Source organism: Leptidea sinapis, chromosome 6, assembly GCF_905404315.1.
Source record: "Leptidea sinapis chromosome 6, ilLepSina1.1, whole genome shotgun sequence".
NCBI classification, from domain to species: Eukaryota; Metazoa; Arthropoda; class Insecta; order Lepidoptera; family Pieridae; genus Leptidea; species Leptidea sinapis.
Genome location: NC_066270.1, coordinates 7,128,387 through 7,156,300, shown reverse-complemented (window position 1 = coordinate 7,156,300; position 27,914 = coordinate 7,128,387). Strand labels below are relative to the sequence as shown.

The 27,914-nt window shown below is 36.8% G+C and overlaps 2 protein-coding genes across 5 annotated transcripts; both read right to left on the bottom strand.

The window, feature by feature from the left end:
* Positions 1-55: 55 nt before the first annotated feature.
* LOC126965139 (chromosome transmission fidelity protein 8 homolog) lies at positions 56-27,914 on the bottom strand. Its single transcript, XM_050808607.1, has 2 exons — positions 27,767-27,914; positions 56-401 (listed from the first exon to the last, which is right to left on the bottom strand). The coding sequence occupies exons 1-2, from the start codon at positions 27,784-27,786 to the stop codon at positions 80-82; spliced, it is 342 nt and encodes a 113-aa protein (XP_050664564.1). The 5' UTR covers positions 27,787-27,914; the 3' UTR covers positions 56-79.
* Positions 252-27,911, bottom strand: LOC126964983 (general transcription and DNA repair factor IIH helicase subunit XPB). Of its 4 annotated transcripts, none has more exons than XM_050808358.1 (16): positions 27,767-27,911; positions 26,306-26,373; positions 24,211-24,361; positions 22,876-23,016; positions 20,346-20,540; positions 18,107-18,255; positions 14,919-15,067; positions 12,969-13,135; positions 11,779-11,949; positions 11,022-11,242; positions 9,133-9,316; positions 5,151-5,494; positions 3,769-3,911; positions 3,297-3,380; positions 2,245-2,477; positions 252-401 (listed from the first exon to the last, which is right to left on the bottom strand). In XM_050808358.1, the coding sequence occupies exons 2-15, from the start codon at positions 26,361-26,363 to the stop codon at positions 2,286-2,288; spliced, it is 2,349 nt and encodes a 782-aa protein (XP_050664315.1). In that variant the 5' UTR covers positions 26,364-26,373; positions 27,767-27,911; the 3' UTR covers positions 252-401; positions 2,245-2,285. The 4 variants fall into 4 exon arrangements, with proteins under 4 accessions (XP_050664315.1, XP_050664316.1, XP_050664319.1 ...); XM_050808359.1 differs by having other exon boundaries at positions 263-401; positions 2,271-2,477; XM_050808361.1 differs by lacking the exons at positions 252-401; positions 27,767-27,911 and adding an exon at positions 27,073-27,090 and having other exon boundaries at positions 2,252-2,477.

Genomic DNA, 27,914 nt, shown 5'->3' with positions numbered 1-27,914 from the left:
AAGTTAAAACTAAATAATTAGGCCAGGGCCACTGAACGGAACAAAATAAAACAACTTTTTATACATATTTATAATTTAATCATACGCGTTCGGCGACATTTGATATTATTGGTTTGGGTCTAGATTTAAAAAGCAACTTCTTTTTAACGACAGCCTTCACCTGGTACCGCATTTCACCATCCTCTTCAACTTTCTCGAGCACCGCCATTGGCTGTTCCAGTTTTGTTTCTTTTCCATTTAGCACGTGATGACCTAATATGAGGACTGGATGTCGGTTTCTGGTGAAGTAGTGAAGATCACCGACCGTAGTAGGTCCGGATAAATTGTCTTTTTTCGTCTGTATGAGACCCTGTAGCTCCACTATCGCCCATTCCGGAACGCCCCCTTCAGACTTCGTTTTACTGCAATAATACCTTAGTATTTTTAAAAGTTCAACAGCGCATAAATGGAGAGTGGTATTTAAAATAAAGGCTCGGTTTAATTTAAATATATTTATTTATAATTTTAAATACATATAAATTACATTATTGAGAACCACCTGAAACAAAAATAAAATGGTGACGCTAGACAATATAAAACTATTTAAATATTTCATACTTAAATAAATCTCTGTTTCAAAAAATTTAAGTATTTCATTTTGTTACAAGGTTGAGTCTATAAATTTCCCTCCATATAACCAACTTCACTTTCGTAAGAATAATAAGATTAGACATCACTTTTTATCAAAAAAATAATAGTTTAAAAAAAAACTAAGGAACACGCTTTATATAAAATACAACTAAAAAATAGAAAATAAATTTAAATTGAAAATATTGTAACAAAATATTATATATTTCATTATAAAAAAAGCGTGGGATGTAGAAGAATTATTATTTTAATAATATCTTACAAAGCACCCTAATAATCCGAACCCGAATAATAATAACTCTTCTACATCCCACGCTTTTTTTTATAATGAAATATATAATATTTTTTTACACTATTTTCAATTTAAATTTATTTGCTATTTTTCTTTTTGTTCTTTAGTTTCTTTTTCTATTATTTATTTTTCATTTTTTAGTTAATTTTTATAGATTGAATGGAGGGATTTTAATATTTGCGAATAAAAATATTTTAGTTATATTGAATGATCACTTAATTCAGCTAGCCCGAGATCCCCAAACTAGCTCTTATAATAATTAGCTCAGTTAAATCACGCATTAATAATTTATAATGGAAATATAAATTCACCGCCATCTATTCGCTTCTAAACGAATTAGATACTTTAATTTTGTGGAACTGTCTTGACATGTCGCGCGTTTCCTTTGTAGTTTACAATAAATTACTAGATGGCGCTTATTAGTGATTTATTTATTTTAAAATTATATAAATTAACAAAAATCATATTTTGCAATTGAAAAATTGAATAATTTTATTTAGTAATCATCGGTCCTCGATAAATCTACAAAGTTTTAACGAAATCTAGCCGTTTAAAGTGGGTCAAAATCGCGCCCAAAGAAGTCGGTTACAAACATACAAGTGAAGCTAATATAAAGCGTGTAAAAATCAAATTGAGTTGAAAATGAAAAAATATTAAAGAATCGCTGACCCGCATGCTCGTTTTTCGAATCAGTCAAGTCAAGTTTTCGCGTGTGAAAGTAGTATTAACCAGGGTAATCCCAAGGATGCGCCGATTGCACCTTGACAAGTCGTTCGACAAATATTGTACGTGGTACGTAGACTATACTGAAAGTTTCTGGAGCGCCCATTATTATAAAAAGCAATCACGGTATTTGAAAATAGAACTATTGTCGAACCTATTACGCGGCAGTTTTCGTTCAGTTGTGTTTTGACCGCGCTTTGAATATAACGCCACGCATTGGCAAAGTGTTCAGTTAAAAAATGTCCAAATATAAATATCCTTTTTAAGTTTGTATATACAACTTAAAAAGGACGGAGTGTCGTATTTTAGGTAAGCGCCCCATTAAATTAACATAATTGTGTAACTGTTTCGGTCTGAAGGGCGCCGTAGCTACTAAAATTACTGGGCAAATGACTCATGCATCTTGTCTTAATGTGACGAGCGCAATTGTGGTGCCGCACAGAATTTTTGGCTTTTTCAATAATCGTGAACGGCATTGCAGTGAACGGGCATGACATATCAATTACCATCAGCTGAACGACCTGCACGTCTCGTCTCTTATTTAAAAAAAATATATATCTTAATATTATAATACAGAATATGGCCACTTAGTAAAGTTATACTTTCTGATTGGGCCGTTTGCTCGTACTGGTAGCGAGCGCGCTCAGTAGCGGAACTTCTTGAAGAGTGGATGCTTGTTGTGTTGTCCGCGGCGGTGCTCCAGGTAGAGGGCGTCATCAGCCCCCGCCAGCGAGGACAGAGTCCCTCCGCGTCGCGCCACTCCCGAGCCTCCTGCCACGCCTCCAGGCATGCCCTCTCGCTCCTCCTCGCAGTCCGTTTCGGATGCCGCTAGCACCTATAATAAATATTTTTGAAAGTACTACCACCCATTGGAAAAAGTATGCCTCAGACCAGAGAAGAACGGGCGCAACAAACTCAGCGGGCTTCTTTTTTTTTTACTTAAAAAAATATAATTTGCGTCGCGTCATTCCCAATGTGTGGTATTATTAAAAAAAAATCGTTTATGTTATTTAACCTTTACCATACAAACGTTTTTAACAATTAATATTTAACATCATTGATTAGTAGTTAGTATTCGGGTTCGAATCCCGGTAGGTGCAAGCATTTATATGATGAATATGGATGTTTGTTTCCGCGTAATGGATGTTTAAATGTATTTATGTATGTTTAAGTAAGTATATTGTATTAAATATATCGTTGTCCTGTAACCCATAACACAGGCTATATGTGCTTAACTTGGGGCAAGATAATTTGGTAAAAAATGTGTCAATATTATTATTATTATTATTATTATAGTAAGTAAAAACTAGTGCAGCACTGCCTTCAATATTTCTTTTTAGTTTTCGCAAATTTAAGCTGCATGTGTTCCGGTTTGAAGGGACCAAAAGATCTGAGTTAAGTTGGCTGCAGTAAGGCCTTGTCTATAGTACAAAATGACTTCTATGTGTAATTTTTAAATACAGCTAATGTTTGACATCTGCAATACGTGTAATGTGAGACGATACGATATCGGTAATACTGCCAACGTAGTGAGTACGTGATGACGTCACCACAATGTGTACAAAACCCGTCTAACATTATTTGGAGTATTTTTAATTCGCCTGTAAGACTATGTACGTTCTAAGTAATAAAATAGAATGAAACAATATCTCACTTGTTGCAACAACATCCCCTGTTCTTCCCGAGTCCCGTACATCAAGTCCGGTTCTTGCTCCATTCCTTTTAATTCCGTTATCACCTAAAATAGAACAGTTAATTATTAATTTTATACATTTGTTCTCATAATGTTGTGCCTAATGGCCTAATGGGCCTAGTGTTGTGGGCCGGGTCGTTACCCGAGTACCCTTTTACAAGCAATGAATATTAAGATGCCTGCTACGAGAACCAACCTTGAGTTTCTTGCTACAGCTCATTAGCTCCACCCTTTACAAAGTAGCGGTAGATTCAATAAGATTTTTTTCTTTTTTTGACATTCATAAGTGTCATTTCAGTGACCTACGTGAATAAACTGATTTTGATTTGATTTGAATAAGAAGAACGTGTGCGTATATGTGCAAAATAACGCGAAATACCTCTACTTACAATAAAAAGTTGAATATTTTCATTAATTTAGTAAAATACAATACCTTATAGCTGTAACCCTGATTCACCAAGAACCGCTGTCGTTTCCTGCTGTACGCCATCTCCAGAGTGTCTTGCGACACCAGCGTGTAAAAGAACGCGTTATATTCCTCGGCAATGGCTCCCTTCTTCGCTCGCAATATACGACCTACAAGAAATCATTTTTGTTTAGTTCTCAAAAACGTCAAAATAATATAGTTAAGCGCTTTAGATTAAGGATTGTTCTCCGCTGCATTTCAACTAGATACAGCAGGTGTAGTCGTAAAGTGCGGTAACTAATACTACGTGTGACGTTAAAGTGTCACATGTTCTGTTAAACTTTGCTAATAATTGAAACTAAAATAGCGCATGGCTGCGTAGTAAAACTTTGTAAAAAATAATACTACAAGAAATAAGAAAGACACTGTTACAAAATTTTAAAAATGCCATTGTGTGTCAAGATGCGACGCACACAAGCATCGAATATTTTCTGCAATAAAAAAGCTATTGTTCTTAGGTAGTGCGGTACCTAGTTGGAGCGCAGCGGACACCAATCCTTAATCTAAGTTAACCACCTTTATAGGTTTTATAACAGTTTCATATTTGGAATGACCAATTTATTCTGAGTGAAACAAGTGTGTGTGTGTCTGTGTGTGGGCAAGTCGGTAGCGAGAGACCTTCTTGGACATTTGTTGACAAAATTGGAGGCGTTTTGAAAAAAGAAAAGGTCCAAAAGTGGGAGATTTCTTTGCACAAGATGCGGGCTAGGTAGGCACCACAGCGGTGCCATTGTCTGCCATTAATAGATATTACTGGGCTAATGTTCATTAAAAACGTATGCCTTGAGCGCAATTGTGATGGCGCCAAATGGTGAAAAAAGAACGGAATCATACCGGACCATTTAGAGCACTTTATTAGTTAGTAAAAGTAAGATATATGAAAAGCAATTTGTAAATTTTTTCTATTTACTTTCATTTTTAGTAATACATATCTTTTAAGAGATTGATATACTGATTTTGAAATGTTGAAAAAGATGGTAAAATGATGGTCTTTTAAGAGATTGATATACTGATTTTGAAAGATTGATTGAGTCCATCAACAGAGTCCATTGGTTCAATAATACAGGATGTAATTTTATTTTAAATCATTCAACCGAATTCCATTAAAAGTTCAAGAAATTTAGAAAAAACTAAATATGCAGTTATTGGTTTCTTACAAATCTCGGGTTCCTTTCACGACTTTTTTATAATTCTTGTAGTTTCCTACTTGGCCATCACCGCCCTTCTCAGGAAACCACGTCGGTGTCGCAAACCCATAAGATTTTCCCCGTAGGTTTCCGTAAGTAACCCATAAGAAGTTAACGCTTCAATAATAAAATTTATTATTCTTTAGAAGGCGTATTACACACCCAATCGCTGCGCCTCCTGCCTCCTGGAACCACCATGGGATGAGATCTGTATGAGCACATTGGCCTCGGGCAGATCGAAGCTGGTGTCGGCGACCTTGCTCACGAAGATCGTGTTCACTTTGGGGTTGAACTTGAAGTTCTGCAGGATCTGGATCCTCTCACTTTGCGATGTGGGCCCGTAGATGTAGGGCTTGTTCATTTTGACGGCGTAGTGGCGAAGGGCGAACACATTGTCGGAGAACACGATGGTCTTGTCGCCGCGCCGCTCGTGGTAGCGCACCAGGAACTGACACGCGCGGAACTTGGACGGGTTCATCACGTATAGCAACATCTTTTTGTTGATTCTGTAATTTAATGTTTACTTTTATAAGTGCTCATAATTTTTTTTATTAATGTATTGAATTCATTTCTACCCGTTTCGCGTACCTGTGCACATGTGTTATTACAAAATTTAATATTTTATTAAATTTGTATATAAAAAACCATAATATAATAGTAAAACTAGGAAAAAAAATTGAACTACTTGTTACGAATTGTGATTAATTGTTATTATTACCAATTATGAGGTCGTAAAAACGTGTTATACGGGAGTATAACACATTTTCCTATAACGGGGAACCACTTTACCACGATATAGAGGCGGTTACCTGTATATTTATTTTCCATAGGGAGTGATAATAACATAACACATTGCACCAACACTTGGTAACATCTTTTAAGTTATTTATGCAACTGTTGTGTAATAAGGAGCATTATAACACGAATGTGGATAATAGTATCACATGAGTGTTTTAATACCTAATTATCAACAGTTGCATACAAGACATTAACTACACCCAGAATGTGAATCCTCTAAAAGATTCTAGAACAGTTAGCTTACTGCTAACATTAAAATACGTGTCCTAGTAGTAACCTAATATTATTCATTACCGATTATATACAAATAAACTAAGTATTAATGAAACAATTATTTATTTTAGTAGTAATTTACGTTTTGTATAGTGCAAGAATTAAAATTCACTCGAATATAATGTTCTTTTGCAGCGTTTAAAATTAATCGCTCATTTATTGTAAACAAAACAATAAAAATATCAAAGAAAAATGGCGGGGATTCGAATAACCTAATTTTTTTACGGCGTGCGACGTTCTGGTAGTGTGGAACGCGCGTAAACGTAAATGTTCTTTTTTTGAAATTCATACAGATACTACGCATTGAAACATCGTTGAAACTCTTTGCGCATGAAGGGATCGAAAAAAAAACACAGGAGTGTTGTTATGAAATTCAGTACAACATTACAACACTCGTTTGGATGATGTAATGGTTATTAGAACATTGGGTGTTTTAATGTTGGCAATAAGCTAACTGTTTCAGAATCTTTAATAGAGGATTTAAAGCATGGGTAACCATATAAAACCATATAACAACTTAGCCTACTTAATCTAACTATATCAACGAGACTATAGTAAGCCTACTTTGTCAAATTCAAATATTTTTATTCAAAATAGTATGTGACATCACTTCTTGAAAGTCAAAAACTACCTTCCATTCCAAAATGAATGCCTCAGACCTGAGAAGAACGGGCGCACCGAACTCAGCGGGCTTTTTTTTTCATCGAAAAAATATGTTTACAAAGTTTTTTTTTTTTTTTTTATTCAGGAACAAAACAGTCTTTTACAATAGTGAGTTACAAATATACATAAACTAGAAGATAAAACAGCTCCATAAATTAAATTCTAATTATGTTTACAATGGACAATAAAGCAAAACAAAAAACAACATATATTTTAAACCAAGTAATTTAGGTAAAAACTACAAAATTACAATGTACAAAACGAAAATTTAAACAGTTATAAGAGTATAGTTAAGAACAGGACACAACAACAATGATTTTATTAAGTATTTAGAGTTATTAATTTATTAAATTGAGTATAGTATCACCTACTATTTTCTTATATTTTAATAAATCAATTTCAGTAAGATGTTTATTGTACAAACTACAAGAGCGCCTCACAAATGTATTTCCTGCATAATTGCTTTTATAAGGTGATACATAAAATGTAATCTTAGAACGAGAGGAGATTCGCGGTGTTATAAATTTAATTAGATTTAACAAGGATACTGAGTCAAGCTTACTGTTAATAATTTTAAATAGAAAAATTTGATCGATATAATTTCTTCTGTTAATTAGTGGGAATATTCTGTGCCTTTGTAATATTGTACAATTAAACTTATTATTTAATAGCCTGAGAGCGGTCACTCCATTCCCAATCTGTGGTATCAGAGTAATGGGAAATGGTATAAGAATCTTTAATATATTTCTTGAATTTGTCCTCAGCGAGTATACTGTCCATATATATTCACTGAGGACAAATTCAAGGACAAATTCACTGAGGACTATACCAGTATACTGTCTGGTATTTTATTGTAAAATTAAATACCAAGACCCATGATGGAGCCCTCAAAGCTAGCTAACCTATTTACACGCATAGTCCTTGAATTGAATGAATTTAAATCACAACTTTTCTTGAATTCGGTAATATTTTTTTAGGATCCACATTGTATCCACATTTTATTCAACTTCATATTATCTTCATATATTATTGATAATGTAATGTATGTTCACAGGCACATAAGTAAATTTGCTAGAAACTGTCATAACCATAATGTTAACACCAGACAAACTTATAATGCCTACTACTCGGCTAAGTCGAGTTAGTAAATCTTTTGTGGAGCGATGTATATGCTTTTACAACAAGATCCCAGAAAATGTACAAAACAAAAGTATTACGATATTCAAAAGGATTGTTAAATAACGTTTGTGTGGTAAAGGTTACTATAACATAAATGACTCTCGTAATGATGCCACAGATTGGGAATGGAGCGACCTTAGGCTATTAAATAATAAGTTTAATTGTACAATATTACTTTGTAAACATATTTTTTCGATGAAAAAAAAGCCCGCCGAGTTTGTTGCGCTCGTTCTTCTCAGGTCGGAGGCATTCGTTTTGGAATGGGTGGTAGTTTTTGATTGTCAATAAGCGATGTCACATCCTATTTTGAATAAAAATATTTGAATTTGAATTTTAAGGAGCATTAATGTATTGTATCTGATTCTACAACAGAATTAGTAGAATGAATTGCGAGACAATAGTTTGTCAAATTTAATTTGTACCAAAATTCATGGGCTATGGAGGACTCTATCCCGCGCCTCTCCATCCGTTCGATTGACGCATCGACTGACATTTTGCTATGTCTTGTTGAAATAAGAAACTGTTTAGATTTGTAAATGGGACACTCAAGTCAATTCCATACTATGCAATTATTACACTATAGACGACCTGTATAGCCGAGTGGTTAGCGATCCTACCTACTAAGCTAGAGGTCCCGGGTTCGAATCCCGGTAGGTGCAAGCATTTATATGATGAATATGGATGTTTGTTTCCGAGTCATGGATGTTTAAATGTATTTATGTATCTTTATATGAATTAATGTATGTTTAAGTAAGCATATTGTATTAAATATATCGTTGTCTTGTAACCCATAACACAGGCTATGTATGCTTAACTTGGGGCAAGATAATTTATGTAAAAAGTGTGTCAATATTATTATTATTAGGGTCGAGTAGGTTTTCAACTGTAAAGTAGATCCTGTAGATGGAGCCACTACCTGAGAGTTTACCAAGATTTACGATACATGCGTCACTCGAACGGTTGGGTCAGTTGCTAAGAGTACTCAGACGAAATTCGGGAGGCGGCGATTCTAGTCATACATTTAATTTGTATAATTAATCGGAGAAGTTAGGGATATCGCTTCAAAATAGCAAAACCTAGGGATTGATCAGGTTGGTACGACCACTCGAACGGAATCCGGGACGCTGGTTCGAGTCTCGCATCATTCATAAATTTTTGTTACAATCCGGAACATTCACCGTGATAAATACGGTATTTTTTTGAGTGGTACGGTATATGTTGAGGTACCCACTTCTGCACCAGGTACTCCCGGTAGAACTCCGGCGTCATGGGGCACCACACCTCGGCGCACTGCACCCGCGCGATGTAGCCCGCCGCCTGCAGCTCCAGCCAGTTGGCCTCGTACAACTTGGGCCCGATGAGGAAGTTCAGGTCCGCGATCTTGTCGTCCTCGCGCAGCAGAGTGGCCGTCAGACCTGGCGGACACCTTCTATTACAACATTTATTATTATCAATTAACCAGTGGGAGGCTCCTTTGCACAGGATACCGGCTAGATTATGCAATGACGCCTTTTTAGGCCGTGAGGCAGTAATGTGTAAGCATTGTTGTGTTTCGGTCTGAAGGCCGCCATAACTAGTGACATTACTGGGCAAATGAGATTTAACATCTTATGTCTCAAGGTGACGGGCGCGATTGTAGTGCCGCTCAGAATATTTAGGGTTATTCAAGAATCCTGAGCGGCACTGAAATGTACGTCCTGCTCGTTTCATCCCATATTTTCATAAAAAATCAAGCACATCAAATTTCATCTCGAAAAATGTGTTGGTATTATACCAACGTAGCATTACGCTGAGTCAGCTCCTTTTAATAACAATAACTACTACACAGTACTTTTATATTAAGATAATTCCTATAATATTATACATATACTTGTTTTTTTTTTGTCATTTGTATTATTTTTATGTTATTAGTTCTTAATATTTTTTACCTCTGTATGTTCTTTTTTACTTTTATTATTCTGTGTGGTTTGCGTTTGCTATTAATAAAGTTTTCATTCATTCATTCATTCATTCAAAAATTAAAACACATTAGTCACATATTTTCAGTGATACCGTGCTCGTCATCACCATCCGCAGTATGAAACAGGATGTTATCGCGAACACACTACACTCACCCTGATGTAGGACCTCCGAATGGTCCGAAACTCCGTACCAACACCGATAAGCCGTGAGTAAAACCGTGTTATTATTTAAGGAATCTGAAGACGAGGGTGTTCAACCAGTGTGTGTTGCCAGTGATAACTTACGATACGCAGACGTAGTCGCTAAGTATGGGCCTGATGAGAAAGCTCATGGTCGCTCAGAAGGCAATGGAGAGGGCTATACCCGAAGTTTCCCTTCGAGACTGAATCAAAAATGAGGAGATCCGTAGGAAAACCAAATCCACCGACATAGCATTGGGTAGGGCACAGAGCTCGACGGACAAATGACCGTTGAGGCAGTAAAGTCCTCGAATGTCGACCACGTACCAGAAGACGCAGTGATGGTGGACACAAGATGGTCCGATGATCTGGTCAAGATCGCCGGAATACGTTGGATGAGGACCGATCGTAATGGAGATCTATGGTTGAAGCCATTATCCCGCAGTGAACGTCTTCCGTTTTATAAACGGGAAAGAGGCTCACAGAATGGGGAGAGGTGAATGCCAAACGTCAACGTGATGCGGATGGTATTTTGCACGTAATGTCCGGTGGTGGAATTTCGGCCGCTGGATACAATCCCAACAAATCCTCTGAGCACTCCGCGGGTTAATGCGGTAGAAGATGAAGAGAGAACCCACATCTCTACGCAACGCCAAAGAATCAAGTCACTCGGAGATGACTTGATCGTCGATGATTCGAGCCGCTCTTTGTTGTTGTATGCGGTCTAATGGAAGAAGCTGGTACTGGGGAGCACCCACCCAGAGGTGAGAACAGTACTCCATGTGAGGCCGAATTTGCGCCTTAGGTATATGGTTGCAGGCGGTGGCTTATAGTGAAGTATTGTCTCGCCTTACTGAGTACACCAAGCTTTTTAGAGGCCAGTTTGGCCTTCTCTTCCAAGTGACCACGGAACTGAACGTCGCTATATCTCACGAAAGTTTTTATAATTTAATCGAAATATTTCGATAACGTGTCATACCGAGCTTGGCATGCGAGTGCACGATGGTGAGCACCCGCCGGAACATCTTGGCGGGGATGGTGTGCACCTCATCCAGCACCACGAGGCCCCACTCCTGCGCCTGCAGCCACTTCATGGTCTGCTCGGCCTCCCACGAGCGCCGCTGCCCGTGCGTGATCATCGAGTACGTCGTCACCAGGATACCGGCGCCCATCGGCTTGTCTTTAGCCTCCGACGTGAACCTAAACCAATTTTATAAAAAATAAATATGTATGTACTCTGCTACACAGGTAAAAATAAAACTTCTTTACGACATATTATTTTTCTTGGCTTAAGAAAAAAATCTGTATTAATTTAAAGCTATTTTATTATCATATCATTTTATCACCTTCAAACTAATATATTACTCTTTAAGTTACTAAACTGAACTTTGATTAAAAAAAGAACATGGCGCGTAACCGAAAATCGTGACGATATTGCTATAAAATTTCTCTCATACGCCGATAGAGAAGTTTCACTTCAATTAATATTAAGTTACACACAGCTGATTCCAAAATACGAGAGAATGATATGGATTGTAGACAGTGATAAATCAAAACAAAATCACTTTACTTATACAGAACACTTATGGATGCCAAAAAAATTTTCTTTTTACCAGTGGGTACTTTGAAAAAGGTTGAGAAATATTTTTCTTCAGAAAACTATCCCATTTCTCAAGTTGGACTAAACTGCACTGCATGAAGTAATCCCCATTAGAATTCGTTCGTCAGCAATGTACCTGCAAATGGTGCTGTCATCGGCAGTGGACCAGCACTTGAACTGCTGCTTCCATTGCTCCACGGACACGCCCGAGTTGCAGAGCACCAACGCTCGCTTACGCACGGTGCAAACCGCCGTCACACCCACTAGCGACTTACCAGCCCCACAAGGCAGAACTATCACTCCAGACCTAAACATATACACAATAACTTTATTTTCTAATCGGCACACAAGAGAGTTACAACCACTGACCTGTATAAATACCACTAGAGAGGCTATTCCATATGTCTGACAGCAAATTTTTTGTGCCTATTTGAAACACCACTCGCGAGCGCCCAGAGAACTAATTTTGACGTATAATACAAATGGCTGCGAAGAAACGTACACTACTCTGAATTATTTTTACATTTTGAATTATTTTCGTGAGTTTTCCGTTTTTTTTATACTTCAGGAATCAACGTAATAAAGTACACATTTTTTTTTGTAAATAGTTTCCCACCATCTATCGACGTTTGCTAAAGTTATCACCACTACTTTTAGTACCGCAGACTCTCGCTACATACAGCGCCAAAATGGCGATGTCAAACAGGCACAAAAGCACTTGACAGCCAGTCGAGTGGTATAAAATAGGGGTCAGTAGTTACAACAAATACATTAACACAAAAACAAACAGTTGTAAAAAAAATCCGACAACCTGTTGCTCCATAGAGAAATATTACTTACTAGTGGGAGGCACCTTTGCACAGGATGCAGACTAGGTTATGGGTACCACAACAGCGCTCATTATGCCGTGAAGCAGTTATTTATAAGCATTAAGTGTTTCGGTCTGAAGGGCACCGTAGCTAATGAAATTACTGGAAAAATGAGTACACCTTCCTTAAAGGCCGGCAACGCTCCTGTGATTCCTCTAGTGTTGCAAGAGATTGTGGGCGGCGGTGATCACTTAACAACAGGTGACCCGTACGCTCGTTTGTCCTCCTATTCTATAAAAAAAAGACTTAACATGTTATGTCTCCAAGGTGACGAGCGCATTTATAGAGCCATTCAGAGTTTTAGGGATTTTCAAAAACCCTGAGCGGCACTAAATTGTAATGGGCAGGGCATATCAATTACCATCAGCTGAACGCTCTGCTCATCTCGTCCCTTATTGTCATTAAAAAAAAAACTATTTATCCACACAGGCCTGTCAAGTACTAAGTAGAAGCTCACCTGGCTCGACCGTTTCCAAACATCTTCCTCAGGCTTTTCTCTTGGTAAGGTCTCAGCACAGCCGTGGGCTTCAGGTCTATGTTGATGTCGGGATTCACAACGTCGTTTCGGAAGTCATATTCGGCCAACAATGGATACTCCAACTCTATACAGCGTTTTTGTATAACCTGTGTTACACAGCACCTGTTATTTTAGCAATGGGTGGCTTATGCCGGCTAGGTGGACTTTTTACTGCCGCTAAAGGTGCGTACAGACTGGTGAAACGTAACATGAAATATAACATTCGATCTTTTATTGCATGTTCGCTGCAAGCGTAGACGAATGCCGGCTAGATTGTAGGTACCTATTTCTGCCGTGAAGCAGTAATATGTAAACATTAGTGTTTCGGCGCTGAAGGGCGCCGTAGCTAGTGAAATTACTGGGCAAATGAGGCTAGACATCTTATGTCTCAAGGTGACGAGCACAGTTGCAGTGCCATTCAGAATTTTTTGGATTTTCAAGAATCCTGAGTGGCACTGAATTGTAATGGGCATGGCGTATCAATTACCATTAGCTGAATGTCCGGCTCGCCTCGTCCTTTATTTCCATAAAAAAATGTTACTCTTCCGTCATTGACATTAACTTTTGCGATTTCCTACTACGCATGTTGCTTAAGATTTTTTATATACTTAGTTTTCATTTTGAATATTAAAACAACCGTTTGCGCTGCTTTACCGCCCCATTGTGTTCGTTCGAAAAACTGACAAATCACGGGTAGGTCCGCGCGCGGCTTGTAATCCTCGTAGCGTGCACGTGAAATGCCCATTTTGCGCTCACAAGACGTCAGAACTATGAGAAATTGTTACAACCGTTACCTTTCATGATACATTGCAGCAATGTGTACGGCGAATTCTTTCATTGCATGATACGTTACTTTTGTTACGTTATGTTCGTTTCACCAATCTGTACGCATCTTAAGGCGTAATGTGCAAGCATAATATTTCGGTTTAATGGCGCCGCAGGAAGTAAAATTACTTGGCTAATGATACTTATCATCTTGTGTCTCATAGTGAAATGCCGATCAGAATTTTGGGTTTAATGTACTGAGCAAGGAATAGTTATTTATGCAACTGTTGTGTAATAAAGTGTATTAAAATACGAATTTGATAATAGTATCACATGAGTATTTTAATACCTAATTATCAACAGTTGCATACAAGACTTTATCTACACCCATAATATGAATCCTCTATAAAAGATTCTGAAACAGTTAAACAGCTTACTGCTAACATTAAAAAAGCCACTCCTAGTAACCGTAAAATCATCCAAAGGAGTGTTATTATAAAAACGGATGATATAATGTTATACTGAATTTCATTACAACACTCGTTTGGATGTTGTAATGGTTATTAGGAGGTTGGGTGTTTTAATGTTGGCAATATGGCATGGCTGTAGATAATATCGTTTACTATCTGAGGGCCAAGTGTGAGATTTTTTACCCATTCGATCGCGTAAAAATTAACTACGAGTTATGTACACAAATAAAATTTTATGAACGATGCGGGACTCGAACCCACGACCTCTCTCAGTTGAACAAAACATACAATTTTATGACGAAAAGTCACTCGAACGGTTAGGTCAGTTGGTTAGAGCACTGGCACGGAACGCCAGAGGTCGTGAGTTCGAGTCCCGCATCGTTCAAAAAATTTATTTTCCAAATTTTATTTGTGTATTAATCCTAGAAGTGAGGGTCATCACTTTAAAAAACAACAAATTACGAGTTATGTGTTTACATACTGCTGACTTTAGAGTGACGTCTGTGTTTGATATCTGCAACGAGTTCTTGAAGTCGGATTGAGATGTTGCGATTGATTTGCCCTATGTTAGACAGGCCACAGTCACAGATTAATTAAACTAATGTCCAAAAAACACGCGTTTCAATCAAAGAAAATACTATTAGTCATATATTACCTCAATTTTATCAGGATCGACCTCAAAAGCCACAGCCGAGTTAGCAGAAATGTCAGTCATCTCCTCGTCTTCGTCATCCTTGTCGAGCTGCTGGTAGAACTGGCTGATGTCCTCTGGTACGGCCACGTTCGTAGCTGGCTTATCTTCACCTGTGTGAGATCAATGTAGGGTCAACTTATTTGTAATCTATACTAATATTATAAAGCTGCAGTGTTTGCTTGTTTGTTTGAACGCGCTAATCTGTGGTACTACTGGTCCGATTTGAATGATTCTTTCAGTGTTGGGTAGTCCATTTATCGAGGAAGGCTATAGGCTATATTCAAAATTAGGGATCCGTAATAAAATTGCTATTTCGTAACACAAGGTGTAAAATCGAAAACCTATTTTTGCGTGCGCTGCAAAAACTATTGACAATAGAACAAAATGATGTACAGGCTATAATATAGGCAATATTTTATTACTTATAAAATTATCGCGTGAATTATACTTTATATGGCAAAACAACGTTTGCCGGGTCAGCTAGTCCATTATAAAGATTCATAGTATGTATAAGGCGTTTACCAGGTACCCATGATGGGTGCACTATCTACCTACGTCATGAAAACTTACTTAAATATGAAGAAGTTGAAACCGAATTCAACTAGATGGCGCTGATTTAGTCAAGTTATTGAAATCTATTGTCATGTCAACGACGGAAGTGGCGGATGTTGTTATTTTAAATTTTTAAGAATCAGTGACACTTCTTTTAAAATAAAGGTATTTTAGCCAACGGGCAGAAGACTGGAGGCTCATCATTATTTTTGTGATTTAATATCTATTCTATTCCTACATCCAATTTGTAGAATTGTGTCCTTTGTAAAAACGGGATTGGTGTCAAAAGATATCAAGTATATTTGATAATTTAAAGAGCTTCTGTTAGAAATTATTTTTATGCTGACTAGACGCCATTTTGGGTCTTTAATGTCCATATTGTTATTTGTGTTAACCTTTTGAACCAAATAAACCTTTTAATTATTAATATTATTTTCATCTAGCTGTGATTTTCTAAAATGTGAGCACTATAGAGCTATGTAACGGATGAATAGTTATTTCCTTGAAATTTTTAATGGCAGTGGTGGTTATGTATTAATTAAATATCTGTAAATAGTTTTATGTGTTATCATTTCATCGACGGGGTTAATCAAATTAATTACCAATTATATTGGAATATGTATTACTTAGGTTCAGGTTTTTAGGTAGGTATTTCAGTGAAGTAGGCTTTTACGTATATTATTAGGTGCAGTTATTCAATTGGTTTTAACAATAGTGGACTGCATTTTTTATCAGAATAACCCGGGACCAGTAGATACAAGTGGATGACAAGCGGTTTTATTAAGACAGTACTCAGTAAACTATAAAAGTTTGGGCTGATTTTGATATAGTTTGGCGAGGTAATTCGAGAAAGAAAGAATCTTATGTTACCGCAAAAGAGTATACAATGTCATGCTCTTAGATTATTTATCCGTCTAGATAGACTATGACAGCTGTGAAAACGTCGAAAAAAAATGAATTTAGAACTAACCTCTATTTTGAGCAATTCACGCACACTAACACAAAGTGTCATACAAATCGCGAGTGTAAGACGCACCTTGTCACGCACACTAAACTAATATTTCTGGCCTGTTTTTATCAGTTGTCTGCCAGCAAGAGACTATGTAGACGTATAAATTATCTAATGTAATGCTTTTGCTAAGCAAGTCCTTCCGACTTGGAAACATAGCGGTTGGAAATAAATTCTATTGATTGTACGTGGAAATAAGTTCATTGAGAACCACAATGTGCATGAACGAAGAATTCCGAAAGATATGATGCTATTTGAGTTTGTAGCATGCCCCGGGACTGATGGGAAGACCACCTTAGAATTTTCGAAATTGATTGACATTCGGTTCTATTAATTCTAGAAGGCTTCATAAGATACTTAATGTCTTGTGCGCTAACTTCATAACAACGTACTACACGTCTTCATCTGGTCTCATGCCGTTGCAATATGGCAACGTGAGCAAAGAGGAAGATAAGATTTATAAAAAAATGGCTGTGTCGGAAATCCTACTACTCCACACCTTAGTGATCTGACAGCCTGGCTAGATTGTGATTATTTTATAGCAATAATAATGACAATATTGTATATTTTTTTTAAAGAGCACAAAAAATAATGCTGGGAGAGTTTCTTGCGCCGCGGCCGCTTCATTTTCTTTTAGAGCGCCTTTTGTTTTCGAAGCGGTGGTAGTGTTAGAAGTGACTTCGAAAAAGCATTCTGAAGGAATCAATTTTGAGAAAATAAATGCCTTTTATTCCCGTGCATATAAATACGGGCAAGCAAGGTGAGCAACTCTTTCTTATGACAAGACTAGCTGACCAGACAGACGTTGTTCTGTGGATAATAAATAAAATACTGTTTTTTTGAGATTTTGTCAATAATATGAATTATTTCGTAAAATATGCTCCCTGTTATTAAATGTTGTTAATGAAATTGTTTCACAACAGAACCGTCAAACCGTGCGTCAATAAATTCTCTCATAGAAAATATGTCCTTTCAAAAGTATTGGATATAAAAATAATTATGGGTGACAAATCGAAATAAAAACTATCCTATCTCTCAAGTTGGACTAAACCGTACTCAATGAAGTACAAGACACATACACAGGTATTTAATTAATTTATAAAGTTAGTGCGGTGATTGCGCGAATCTCAATATGATGCGTGCGGCGGCGCAGCGGTGTCACTCAGCGGCACTTCGAAAGCAATAATGATCGTCCTTCGATTCACTTCGCGTAATTAGCGGATTTGAAGGCTTTTGCGAACGACTAGCGCCATCTCTGTGGCCTTGTACGCTGCCATTAGGAAATGGAATATAGAAGCGGCAAAGAGGATACTGAAGGAGGAGTAGGATAATAGGAAATAAATATATATAATATAAATACATATATTCCGCGCAACCAATCCCCATTAAAATCCGTTCATTACTTTAGGACTTCATTGGAAAAATATATATATATACAAGATAGATTTTAGCGATTCGTCGATATTATTGGATTTGTTAAAATGGTGTTTGTGTTAATTTTTGTGTGGCTTATTGAAGTAAATTAAATATTATCGGCCATTTTATTTTCAGAAATCAAAGAGCCCGACTTCGAAACAATATTACTTACCAATTTTAGTAGTCGCTGTAGCGGGTTTGTTTGGTAGTGCTGACGTTAGGAGTTCGTCGTCACCATCTCGTCTTAACCGACATTGCTGAACCACTGGGTCTCGGAGCAACTTCTGTAGAACTTCAACGTGCTTGCTTTCAACTAGATACCTAGAATATTGTTAAACGTTAGTAGTTTTTTTTAATGGAAGATTAAAACTAATGTGCGTACGGTTCACCGGTGACCTGAAAACACCGCGCATAGAAGCTCATTCCACAGTTAAGGAGTCCGTGCAAGAACCTTTCTCGAATACCACACTTCACACTAATTTATGCATATGCATATTATGAGACCTATGGCAAAACAGTAATGCCCCCTATAACCATGTATCCGAATAACGCGTTTTTAAAATACTCGATTTAAATTACCCATATAACGCGGGGATTTCCCACATTCATATTTCTGTACTGTGTTTACTGTACTGTCTACTGTGATTCATTAATATTATTACGAACAACGATGTCGTAAAAACGCGTTATATAGAGACCTATAACACGTTTTTTTTTATATCTATCACCTATAACGCGGAACCACTCTACCGCGTTATAGGTAAAGGCGCGCGAAAAGGGAGATTATCTGTATATTATTATGCGTCGCGTGATGTGTTAGTTGGGGGAAAGAAGATAAAAGACACACATTGAAGCGACGTTTTTATACAGCACCTATCTACCGGTACGAGCAGCAGAAACCATGGGATAATATTAAGTGGATTCTGGATAATTTAAAAGTATCCACTGGAAAACTGAGCTATGGTTGGTGGCCTGCTCCAGGGGCGTGCATACCATATAGGCAATTAGGCAGTGCCTACCTCGTTAAGAACCTAAACAGCTGTAGTGTTAAAGTTAATCTACTTTTATTTGGTTTCGTTATTCTATAACCAAACTTAGAATGACATAAACTAAAATAGGTACCTATTAGGTTTACAAAATGTACGGAAATTATATGCGAAACACGAACAACTTCAATAATTAGACCTCAAAACCTAGCGCTGTCGTACTAAAGAGCAACTATGACTGGTTAGATATACAGTGTGAGCAGGGGCGTGCATTAGTTTTCCAGTAAGGTAGGCACTGTGGATTTAACTAGTCGTAGTTGAGATTTGGAATATGAAACGATTGCTTACCGTAAGTATTTATTATCAAGTGTTAGGAAATTTTATTTATTAAACTAAATTAACTATAACACTAGTGCTATATTTATTTAGCTTCTTAACCAGGTAGGCACTGCCTAAATGCCTGTATGACATGCACGCCCCTGAGTGTGAGTGCCTACCTTTGCTAGAAAACCAATGCATGCCTCTGGCCTGTTCTTTCTCCTGTTCATATATAGTACCTATCTATAAATGTTCATAGCATAAGACAAATTAACATATTGAGAAATCGCTTCAAGCGATAGAAGTCCACTGCTGGACAAAGGCCTCCCCCAAACATCTCCACGACGATCAGTCTTGCGTAGCCCTCATCCAACCTATTCCTGCGATCTAGATCATTGGTAAATCTACGGCTGTTCCCAATATACTATCTACAGTTAGAGATAAATTACTACATTCTACAGTCAGTAATTAGCTGTCAATAATCTGAAGCTGTCCCAATATACCCGATAAGTCATTGTTATCGCCTTATATGGGACGCGTGGATTGCAATTTCCATACAAACTTCTATCGGTGGTAAGCTATACGTCGTCCTATTGTCAGACAGCGTGTACAGATAAGGTGAGTTACCGTCGATAAGTTTATTGGGACAGAAAAGTCAACGATAGTTACGATTTTTATCTCAAGTACCTAAGAGATAGACTGAATTTCGGGAACGGCCGTTAAACAGAAAAACCATGGATAAGTGGATTCTGGTTAATTTAAAAGTATCAGCTGGAAAACTAAGATTTCCTTGTAGCCTGTTCTTTCTCCCGTTTATATATATAGTACCTATCTATATATGTTCAAAGTATCAGACAAATTGACAAACCGATTGACGTCCACTGCTGGACAAAGGCCTCCCCCAAAGATCCCGATGACGATCGGTCCTGCGCTGCCCACATCCAACCTATTCCTGAGATCTATATCGTCGGTCCATCCGGGACCTACTAACACTACGTCTTCCGGTATGTGGGACGCCATTCGAAGACTTTACTGCCCCAATGGCTATGTGCCCAGCCAACTGCCACTGCTATGTCGGTGACTTCGATTATTAAGAAAAAAAATTACCTATTCTGCTTGAGTACCAGCTTCACCTTCCCATAGGACAGGGTACAAAGCTTGATAAACTCAATGATACCAGCTGGAACTGCACACTTGCTGAGTCGCTGGAGATACTCTATGATATCATTGGTCTGCAGCCCCACGGAGACGGCAGCGTATAAGCTGTAGGCCGTCAGCTTATATTCATGGATGTGTTGTGGTCTGAAAGTTTATAACTCATATAAAAGGACAGTTTCAGTGAATGTTGCCAAAACCCGTCCAACTACATTACCCAATTTACCAGTGGGGCTATTTGCACAGTGCACAGGGTGCCGGCAAGATTATGGGTATCACAACGGCGCCCATTTCTGCCGTGAATGAAGCATTATTGTGTTTCGGTCTGAAGGGCGCCTTAACATATTATATCTCAAGTAGACGAGCGCAATTGTAGTGCCGATTAGACTTTTTGGGGTTTTCAGGAATCCGAAGCGGCACTGCATTGTAATAGGCAGGATATTGAGTCCTTACTGATAAATTGTGAGCGCAATAATTGATAAAATACCATCAGCTGAACGTCCTGCCCGTCTCGTCCTTTACTGTCACAAAAAACCATCCCAAAGGCATAGTAAGCAAAAAATCAATAAGTAGAACATCTCCGCGATAAATAGGCGACACAAGTCACGAAGTGATCGCCGTCTGGGAAATGGCGGGTTGGGACTTCTGAGTTATCAAAACATAATAACTTAATAATAAAACAACTTTCTTTTTACATCTGCCCATTAATTAATTATACATCAGTAAAAATTTGTCAAAGTTAAATGAAATGTAATATTATTTTTATATGTTATTGTTTTCTGCTGGTCTTTACGTGTCTCTTATAGATTTGATGTTAGCGAAAGATCGGTCGAAGATTTGTTCGTAGATGTGAAGTCATCCCGACAACACTAATAGGAAAGATGTTCTAATTCTCGGCTACGTGTGCTACATGACGTACTTTTCCTTAGACAATATATTTCTTATCATTTTAAGAGCAACAATGACAATTACTGAGAGAAATTGTTCAGGCCCATAAAACCAGCCGCTAACACCACCGAACATTAAGTCAAAATGCGGAATCCCACCCGCGTCATGTTGATGTCTGGCAATCCAGATCCGCGCGTTTTATTATAAATCACTTCATGCCGGAAGACGTCCACTGCTGGACAAAGGACTCCCCCAAAGATTTCCACGACGATCGGTCTTGCGCTGCCCTCATCCAACGTATTCCAGCGATCTTGACTAGATCGTCGGTCCATCTTGTGGGGGGCCTACCAACACTGCGTCTTCCGGTACGTGGTCGCCATTCGAGGACTTTACTGCCCCAACGGCCATCCGTCCGTCGAACTATGTGCCCTGCCCACTACCACTTCAGTTTCGCAATCGTTTGGACTATGTCGATTACTTTTGTAATCCTACGGATCTCCTCATTCCTGATTCGATCTCGCAGGGAAACTTCGAGCATAGCCCTCTCCATTGGCCTCTGAGCGACCATTAGCTTTCTAAAAGGCCCATAGTTAGCGACCACGTCTGCGTACCTACCGTAAGTCATCACTGGCAACACACACTGGTTGAAAACCTTCGTCTTCAGACACTGCTGTATTTGGGACGAGAAGATTTTTCGGTGCTACGAGGGCTGCACTAAAAGTATCGGGAATGGAATATTTCCACTGTTTCTGTCATATTAAAATCTTTATACTGTATACAACATCGTATCAGGTGACGAATCCTGGATATACGCGTACGAACCCGAAACAAAAAACCAGTCACGAGTTTGGGTGTTCGAAAATGAGTTAAAGCCAACAAAAATTGTTCGTTCACGGAGTGTTGCAAAAAAAATGGTGGCCACGTTTGTCTCCAAAACCGGCCATTGAGGGACAAAGAACGGTTAATGCAGAATGATATGCCAGCATTTGTTTGCCACAGGTCGTTTCTGAACTCCGTAAAGACAACTGCAACCGCCGCATCATCCTCCATCACGACAATGCGAGTTCTCACACCGCTCAGATTAAATAGTTTTTAGAACAAGAAAACATTACAGACAGAATTATTAGACCATCCGCCGTACACCCGACCTAAGCCCTAATGATTTCTATACTTTCCTTAAAATAAAGAATAAATTGCGTGGTCAGAGATTTTCATCACCTGAAGAAGCTGTGGACGCCTACAAAACGGCCATTTTGGAGACCCCAACTCCCGAATGGAATGGTTGCTTCAATGATTGGTTCCATCGTATGGAAAAATGTGTCAAATTTCGCTAAGAATACTCCGTAAAGCAATAAATACATTTTTAAATAGTAATGTTGTGTCACTTCCTTGATTTCCGATACTTTTAGTGCAGCCCTCGTATATATAAATCACTTGAAAATACCTAATTCCTGGAATCATAATATTAAATCTCTCTCTTCATTGTTATTGCTGCTAATATTAAATATTTACCACTAAGCATGGTACCTCAGTCTCTTTTAAAACTTAACTAGCAAATAAATTTAATTAATTATATTATTAACATAAAAAATACCTGCAGACAGGTTCCGCTATTGCAATCAAAAAGTCGTGTGCATGTTTGTATACTGGAGAGAATGCCTCTAAAAATATGTGTCCATTTGGCGCAACCCATAGTGGTCGGCTTGCATTGTCCGGTTTTAGCTCCATTTGATTCCTGTTGAATTAAAATTTATATTATCGGCAACTAAACGTTAATTTTAAACCCCTCATCAGTTTAACAAAATCTTTGCTTGAAATTTTTGTCAAATAATCATACATGGTAACTCTCACACATGGCATAAGTAGGCGCCTTTTAGTGTGTAGTCAATTTTAATGGCACCAGAGACTGGGAAGGGTATAACCCTTGTACATAAATATATATGTAGTAACATATATTGTAACTAAATTAAGGAAAAAAAATAAGCCCGCTGATATTTTGTGCATGTTCTTCTCAGGTCATACTATTTCGAATGGGTGGTGGATTTTGATGTTCAAAAGGGATTTAAAATGCTATTTTGAATAAAAATATTTGAATTTTAATTGTGTATGTCTCAAAGTGACGGGAGCAATTGCTATTCCACTCAGAATTGTTTTTTCAATCAAGAATTCTGAGCGGCTCTGAATCGTGATAGTCAGGGCCTATCACGAACCATAATGTCTTGCTCATCTTTGAGATACAAACTAAAGCTGATACACATTTCATAACTCTTACACCTCATAACCCGCAATGCAAACAATTCAGTCAAACAACTGAGGTGAGCAGGTCGGGTATTGAATGGTCATTGGTCAGGTAATGATCACAACATAATGTATTGGATCACTCCTGGCTCTGGTTTTGTGTAAGATTCGTTCAAAAATTTATCTGAAAGATGAATTTCTGATATCAAATCAAACCCATTATATCCCTTTATATCAATGGGTATATAAGGTATATACTTGTACCTTTGTAACTTCAGCAGTATATATCTAATATATAAAATTCTCGTGTCATGGTGTTAAAATTTGAACTCCTCCAAAACGGCTTGACCAATTCTCATGAAATTTTGAGTGCATATTGGGTAGGTCTGAGAATCGGACAACATCTATTTTTCATCCCCCTAAAGGATTTAAAGGTTCTAAGAAGGTTAAGGGTGATCCACACGAAATTCTTTTTTTTTAATTTGTTTGATTATGAGTCAGCATTAAAAAATACTATAATAATAATACAATTTCAAATTTTCACTCATCCACAATCAACAGTTACTTTTGTATCGCGATTTTAATATCTGCAATACAATGTTTGCTGGGTCAGCTAGTATTCTATAATAGTCTATAACTATCATAAAGGTAAAAAAATAAGTGATGCATTAGATAAAACCACTATCCTAACCTATAATCTTTGGCCCCAAATTCATCCTCAGGTACTTGGTCATTCTTCTCAGCATCTTGCATGGCAGCAACAGGTACTCCAGTGTTCTCATTGTTGTCATCTTCTACGAGGTCTATTGTTATGTTATCCTCCTCAACTTTCTTTTTCTTTCCTAAATAGGATTAACATAATTTATAATAGTTAAATTTGCATTCCCATCATGTAATACAAAAGTTTAAAGTCATTTCTAAGGGATTCTCTAGAATTCAGATTAAAGATGGCTCTAATTGCCCTTTTATGCAAAACAAATATTGCTTCAATATCAGCTGCTTTCCCACCATGGCATAATTCCATAAGACATAATGCTATGGAAATAACTAAAAGAAATCAATCTCGCTGTGTTAGTATCAGTAAGATTTTTAATTCTTCTGATAGCAAAAGTAGCAGAACTGAGTTTATTTGAGATTGCCTCAATATGAGCGGCCAATTGTAGTTTTTCACCGAATACTATTCCAAGAAACGAAGTAGAATCTACAAGTTTTAAAGGTTCCAATAAAGGTTAATATAATATTATACTTTTGATTCTTTTTTTAAATTTGATAAGGAGAATTCAATACAATTTGTTTTACTGGCGTACTGTGACAATTTATTCACCCTGAACAATTTAGACATTTTTTCCAGGGACAGGTTCATTTTATCTAAATTCTGTGATTGTTTGTCAATATTATAAGCCAATGAAGTCTCATGTGCGAAAAGATTAATTTCACATTCTTTCGAACCTACAAATGGCAAATCATTAATGTTGATGAGGAATAAGAAAGGTCGAAGGATTGAACCCTGAGGCATGGCCATCCGGGTTACTGTAGCTCCTGATGAATGTTCATTAATTCTGGTTTCTAATAGATAGATCAATTGATTTGCTTTTTAAACCACAATAATTAAGTATATGGATAAGGATAGACTGATCTACGCAATCGAATGCATTAGAAAAATCACAGAATTTTCCTATAGCATTATCTGATTTCTCCAAAGCAATATGATCAATGGTATCAGATTTTGAACCATTCGTAAAACCAAATTGTTTAGGATGTAAGATGTTATTGTTAGAGAAATAGTTTAATAAGTGATTAATAATATTACTTTTAAAAATATTTTACTAATTGTAGGTACAACAGAAACTGGTCTATAATTGTTAATATTGGTAATAAAATAGTTAGGAAAGTGTACCTATGAATTTTTCTTGAAGTTAGGGTAATGGCAAATCAAATGAAATCAAGCTGATACTGGTGTGCACCAGACCAAAGATGAGAGCAATATCCCATTTTTGGTCAACCTGCGCTTTGAAGAGTGCTAGATGCTATCATGTCCCCCAGATGCTGGCATCTTTAATTGTGGAGCACACTGGTTCCAAGTATAAAAAAGCTGTCTTCTTTTTCTTATTCTTTTAAGCATGCCATCCTTTTTCATGATTTCAATATGTCAATGTGGTGAGTGGAATACTTTTGGGTTGTTTTGTGAGTATATTATATTACATACCCATATTAACACATCATTGGAAGAGACCAACTTCAACAACAAACTAACCGATGTTAAGTAATCACCAACATCCATGTTCTCCTGCAACACCAGAGGAATCACAGGTGTTGCCAGCCTATATAGGAGTGTTGCCTAGCCTTATTGTTACATAATGAACCATTTAAAATAATTAATCATCAAATATTTCACTATTTTGGCTATGTATAACTTAACCTATAAATAAAAAAATAACTGTGAATTGCTGGCATTTAATAGGATATGGTTTCCTGGTCAGTGGTCGCTTTTTTCTATAACTGTGGCCCTGCTTCCCATATCATTACCAGGACCCTTTAACAGTCTCTCTATCAAATAGAATATTTCATGATTCCATAATATCTATTTTGTGTGAAGTAAAGATTCCTAGCAACCTATAAATATCACCAACGCAAACTGATCCAGAATATCAGTTATTTTGGAGATATATATGACCACTTCTTTACTTTCTGACCTATATTACTGTTATACCTGTAGGAAAGCAGGTGGACAATTTATAAGTCCAAAGCTTAAACACTTTTATTAAAATTTAATCAATTTGTAATACCTGATCTATCAGCTCCGGCCTTTGAGTCATACTTCTTAAATTTCTTAGGTGGTCCCATTATTTATGTCCTAAAACAGTAAGTAAGTATAGAATAATATAACATTGTGATAAATTGTATAATATTATTGTATTAGCACTATTAACAGGATATTTCACATGATTTAAGTACATGGTTGGTTTCAAGAATAATGATAACTAAGGGACTACTGGAATTTCATTTCAAAGTTGTTAAAGTCAAAGGAAAACGGACACAGACATATAAAGTTTACTTATTTTTGAAATTAATTTTACATGTAGTTACTATAGTAATGTTAATGTAATATTTAAAGTTTCAACTGCAATGTGTAACTGCCCTATAGGGCTCATGATTACACAAAATAATTATTTATTAAATATCTTTTGAGAACAGTCACTTTTAGTTGTATCATAGAATATCTAATATAACCGAACCATAAATTTAACTTCTAAACACAGTTACTGACCATTTGTATGGATGTAAACAAAAGACTAGAAAGAAAATTTTGTCTTTGGCAGGCAACACAACTTCACATCCAATCTGGATGGGATTTCTAAGAATTTTTTACAAATAATTCTTTATAAACAGACAAACTCTGTTACATCCAAAGTCTTAAAAGGCGCATGAATTTTTATAGTGTGGTTTAAATTGAAGGGACTTAATATACAATTAATTGTGCTAATAGTCTTCAAAATGAATAAAGTTTTAAAAAATATATATGTAGGAATATGAAAACATGACAATTACTTACTGTAGCAAATAATAATTAAATTTGTAGATTTCAATTCACTAAAATATCAGAGTTAGACTTGTTTTTATAGAAAAACCATAAACATATTTGTATAGAATGTCTATTGTACCTTCTTGTAAATGTTTCTTCATACATTTTGAGATTAATTTATACCAAGGCTTGGAACCTGAAAAAAACTCTAACCATTTGATGTCAAAGGACCTACATTGAGAACACTTATTTCAGTTTAGTTTCGTTTTAAACTGAAATTTAATAATTTTGGTTATTTAAGTTCAAAAGGTTTTTTCCGTTGCCGAGTCATTTGTCACAGCACATGTGTTTAAATTTTAAAATAACTAAACAAGTGTGTAGTCAACATTTTGAAGGTATGTCTCGTTTTTACTCCTACAAACTGATCCAATTAATAAGAGTTATTAAGTTGATTTATGACATGATATTGTGTAGGATGTATTTATTTTATTTGTCCCTCATTTAAAAGAATAATTATGTGACAGACAACTGCTATAGATGATGATACAACCAGAATAATACATTAAATGAATGTTGATCAAGTTTAAATTGTGATTGAATTAGGTCTGCAAATGCAAAAAAGGAATAAATTAGTTACGTATTCCGTTCGGTTATGTTTGGAAAACATCAAGAATTAACTACTTACGCATTTTCCATTTGATTTACAAGCGATATTTTAACTTACCAATCAATATAAACAATCATAATATTTATGAGTCGCTCACAGCGCTGTTTTACACCTAGCAAGGTAGACAGTAGTAGACGATATTTGAATTACGAGGGCTTAAATTCAATCTAATAAGCACATTTAAATACGGGTTGCAGAAGCAAAT

What these genes read in the sequence shown, in the direction of transcription:
- LOC126964983 (XM_050808358.1), bottom strand. Translation starts at nt 26,363, where the DNA reads ATGGGACCACCTAAGAAATTTAAGAAGTATGACTCAAAGGCCGGAGCT. An exon ending in TACAGCGACTACTAAAATTG is followed by an intron (nt 15,068 to 18,106) that starts GTAAGTAATATT and finishes GATCTCACACAG; the next exon opens with GTGAAGATAAGCCAGCTACG. An exon ending in TCGATCCTGATAAAATTGAG is followed by an intron (nt 13,136 to 14,918) that starts GTAATATATGAC and finishes TGTGTAACACAG; the next exon opens with GTTATACAAAAACGCTGTAT.
- LOC126965139 (XM_050808607.1), bottom strand. Translation starts at nt 27,786, where the DNA reads ATGATTGTTTATATTGATTG. An exon ending in ATGATTGTTTATATTGATTG is followed by an intron (nt 402 to 27,766) that starts GTAAGTTAAAAT and finishes GTATTATTGCAG; the next exon opens with TAAAACGAAGTCTGAAGGGG.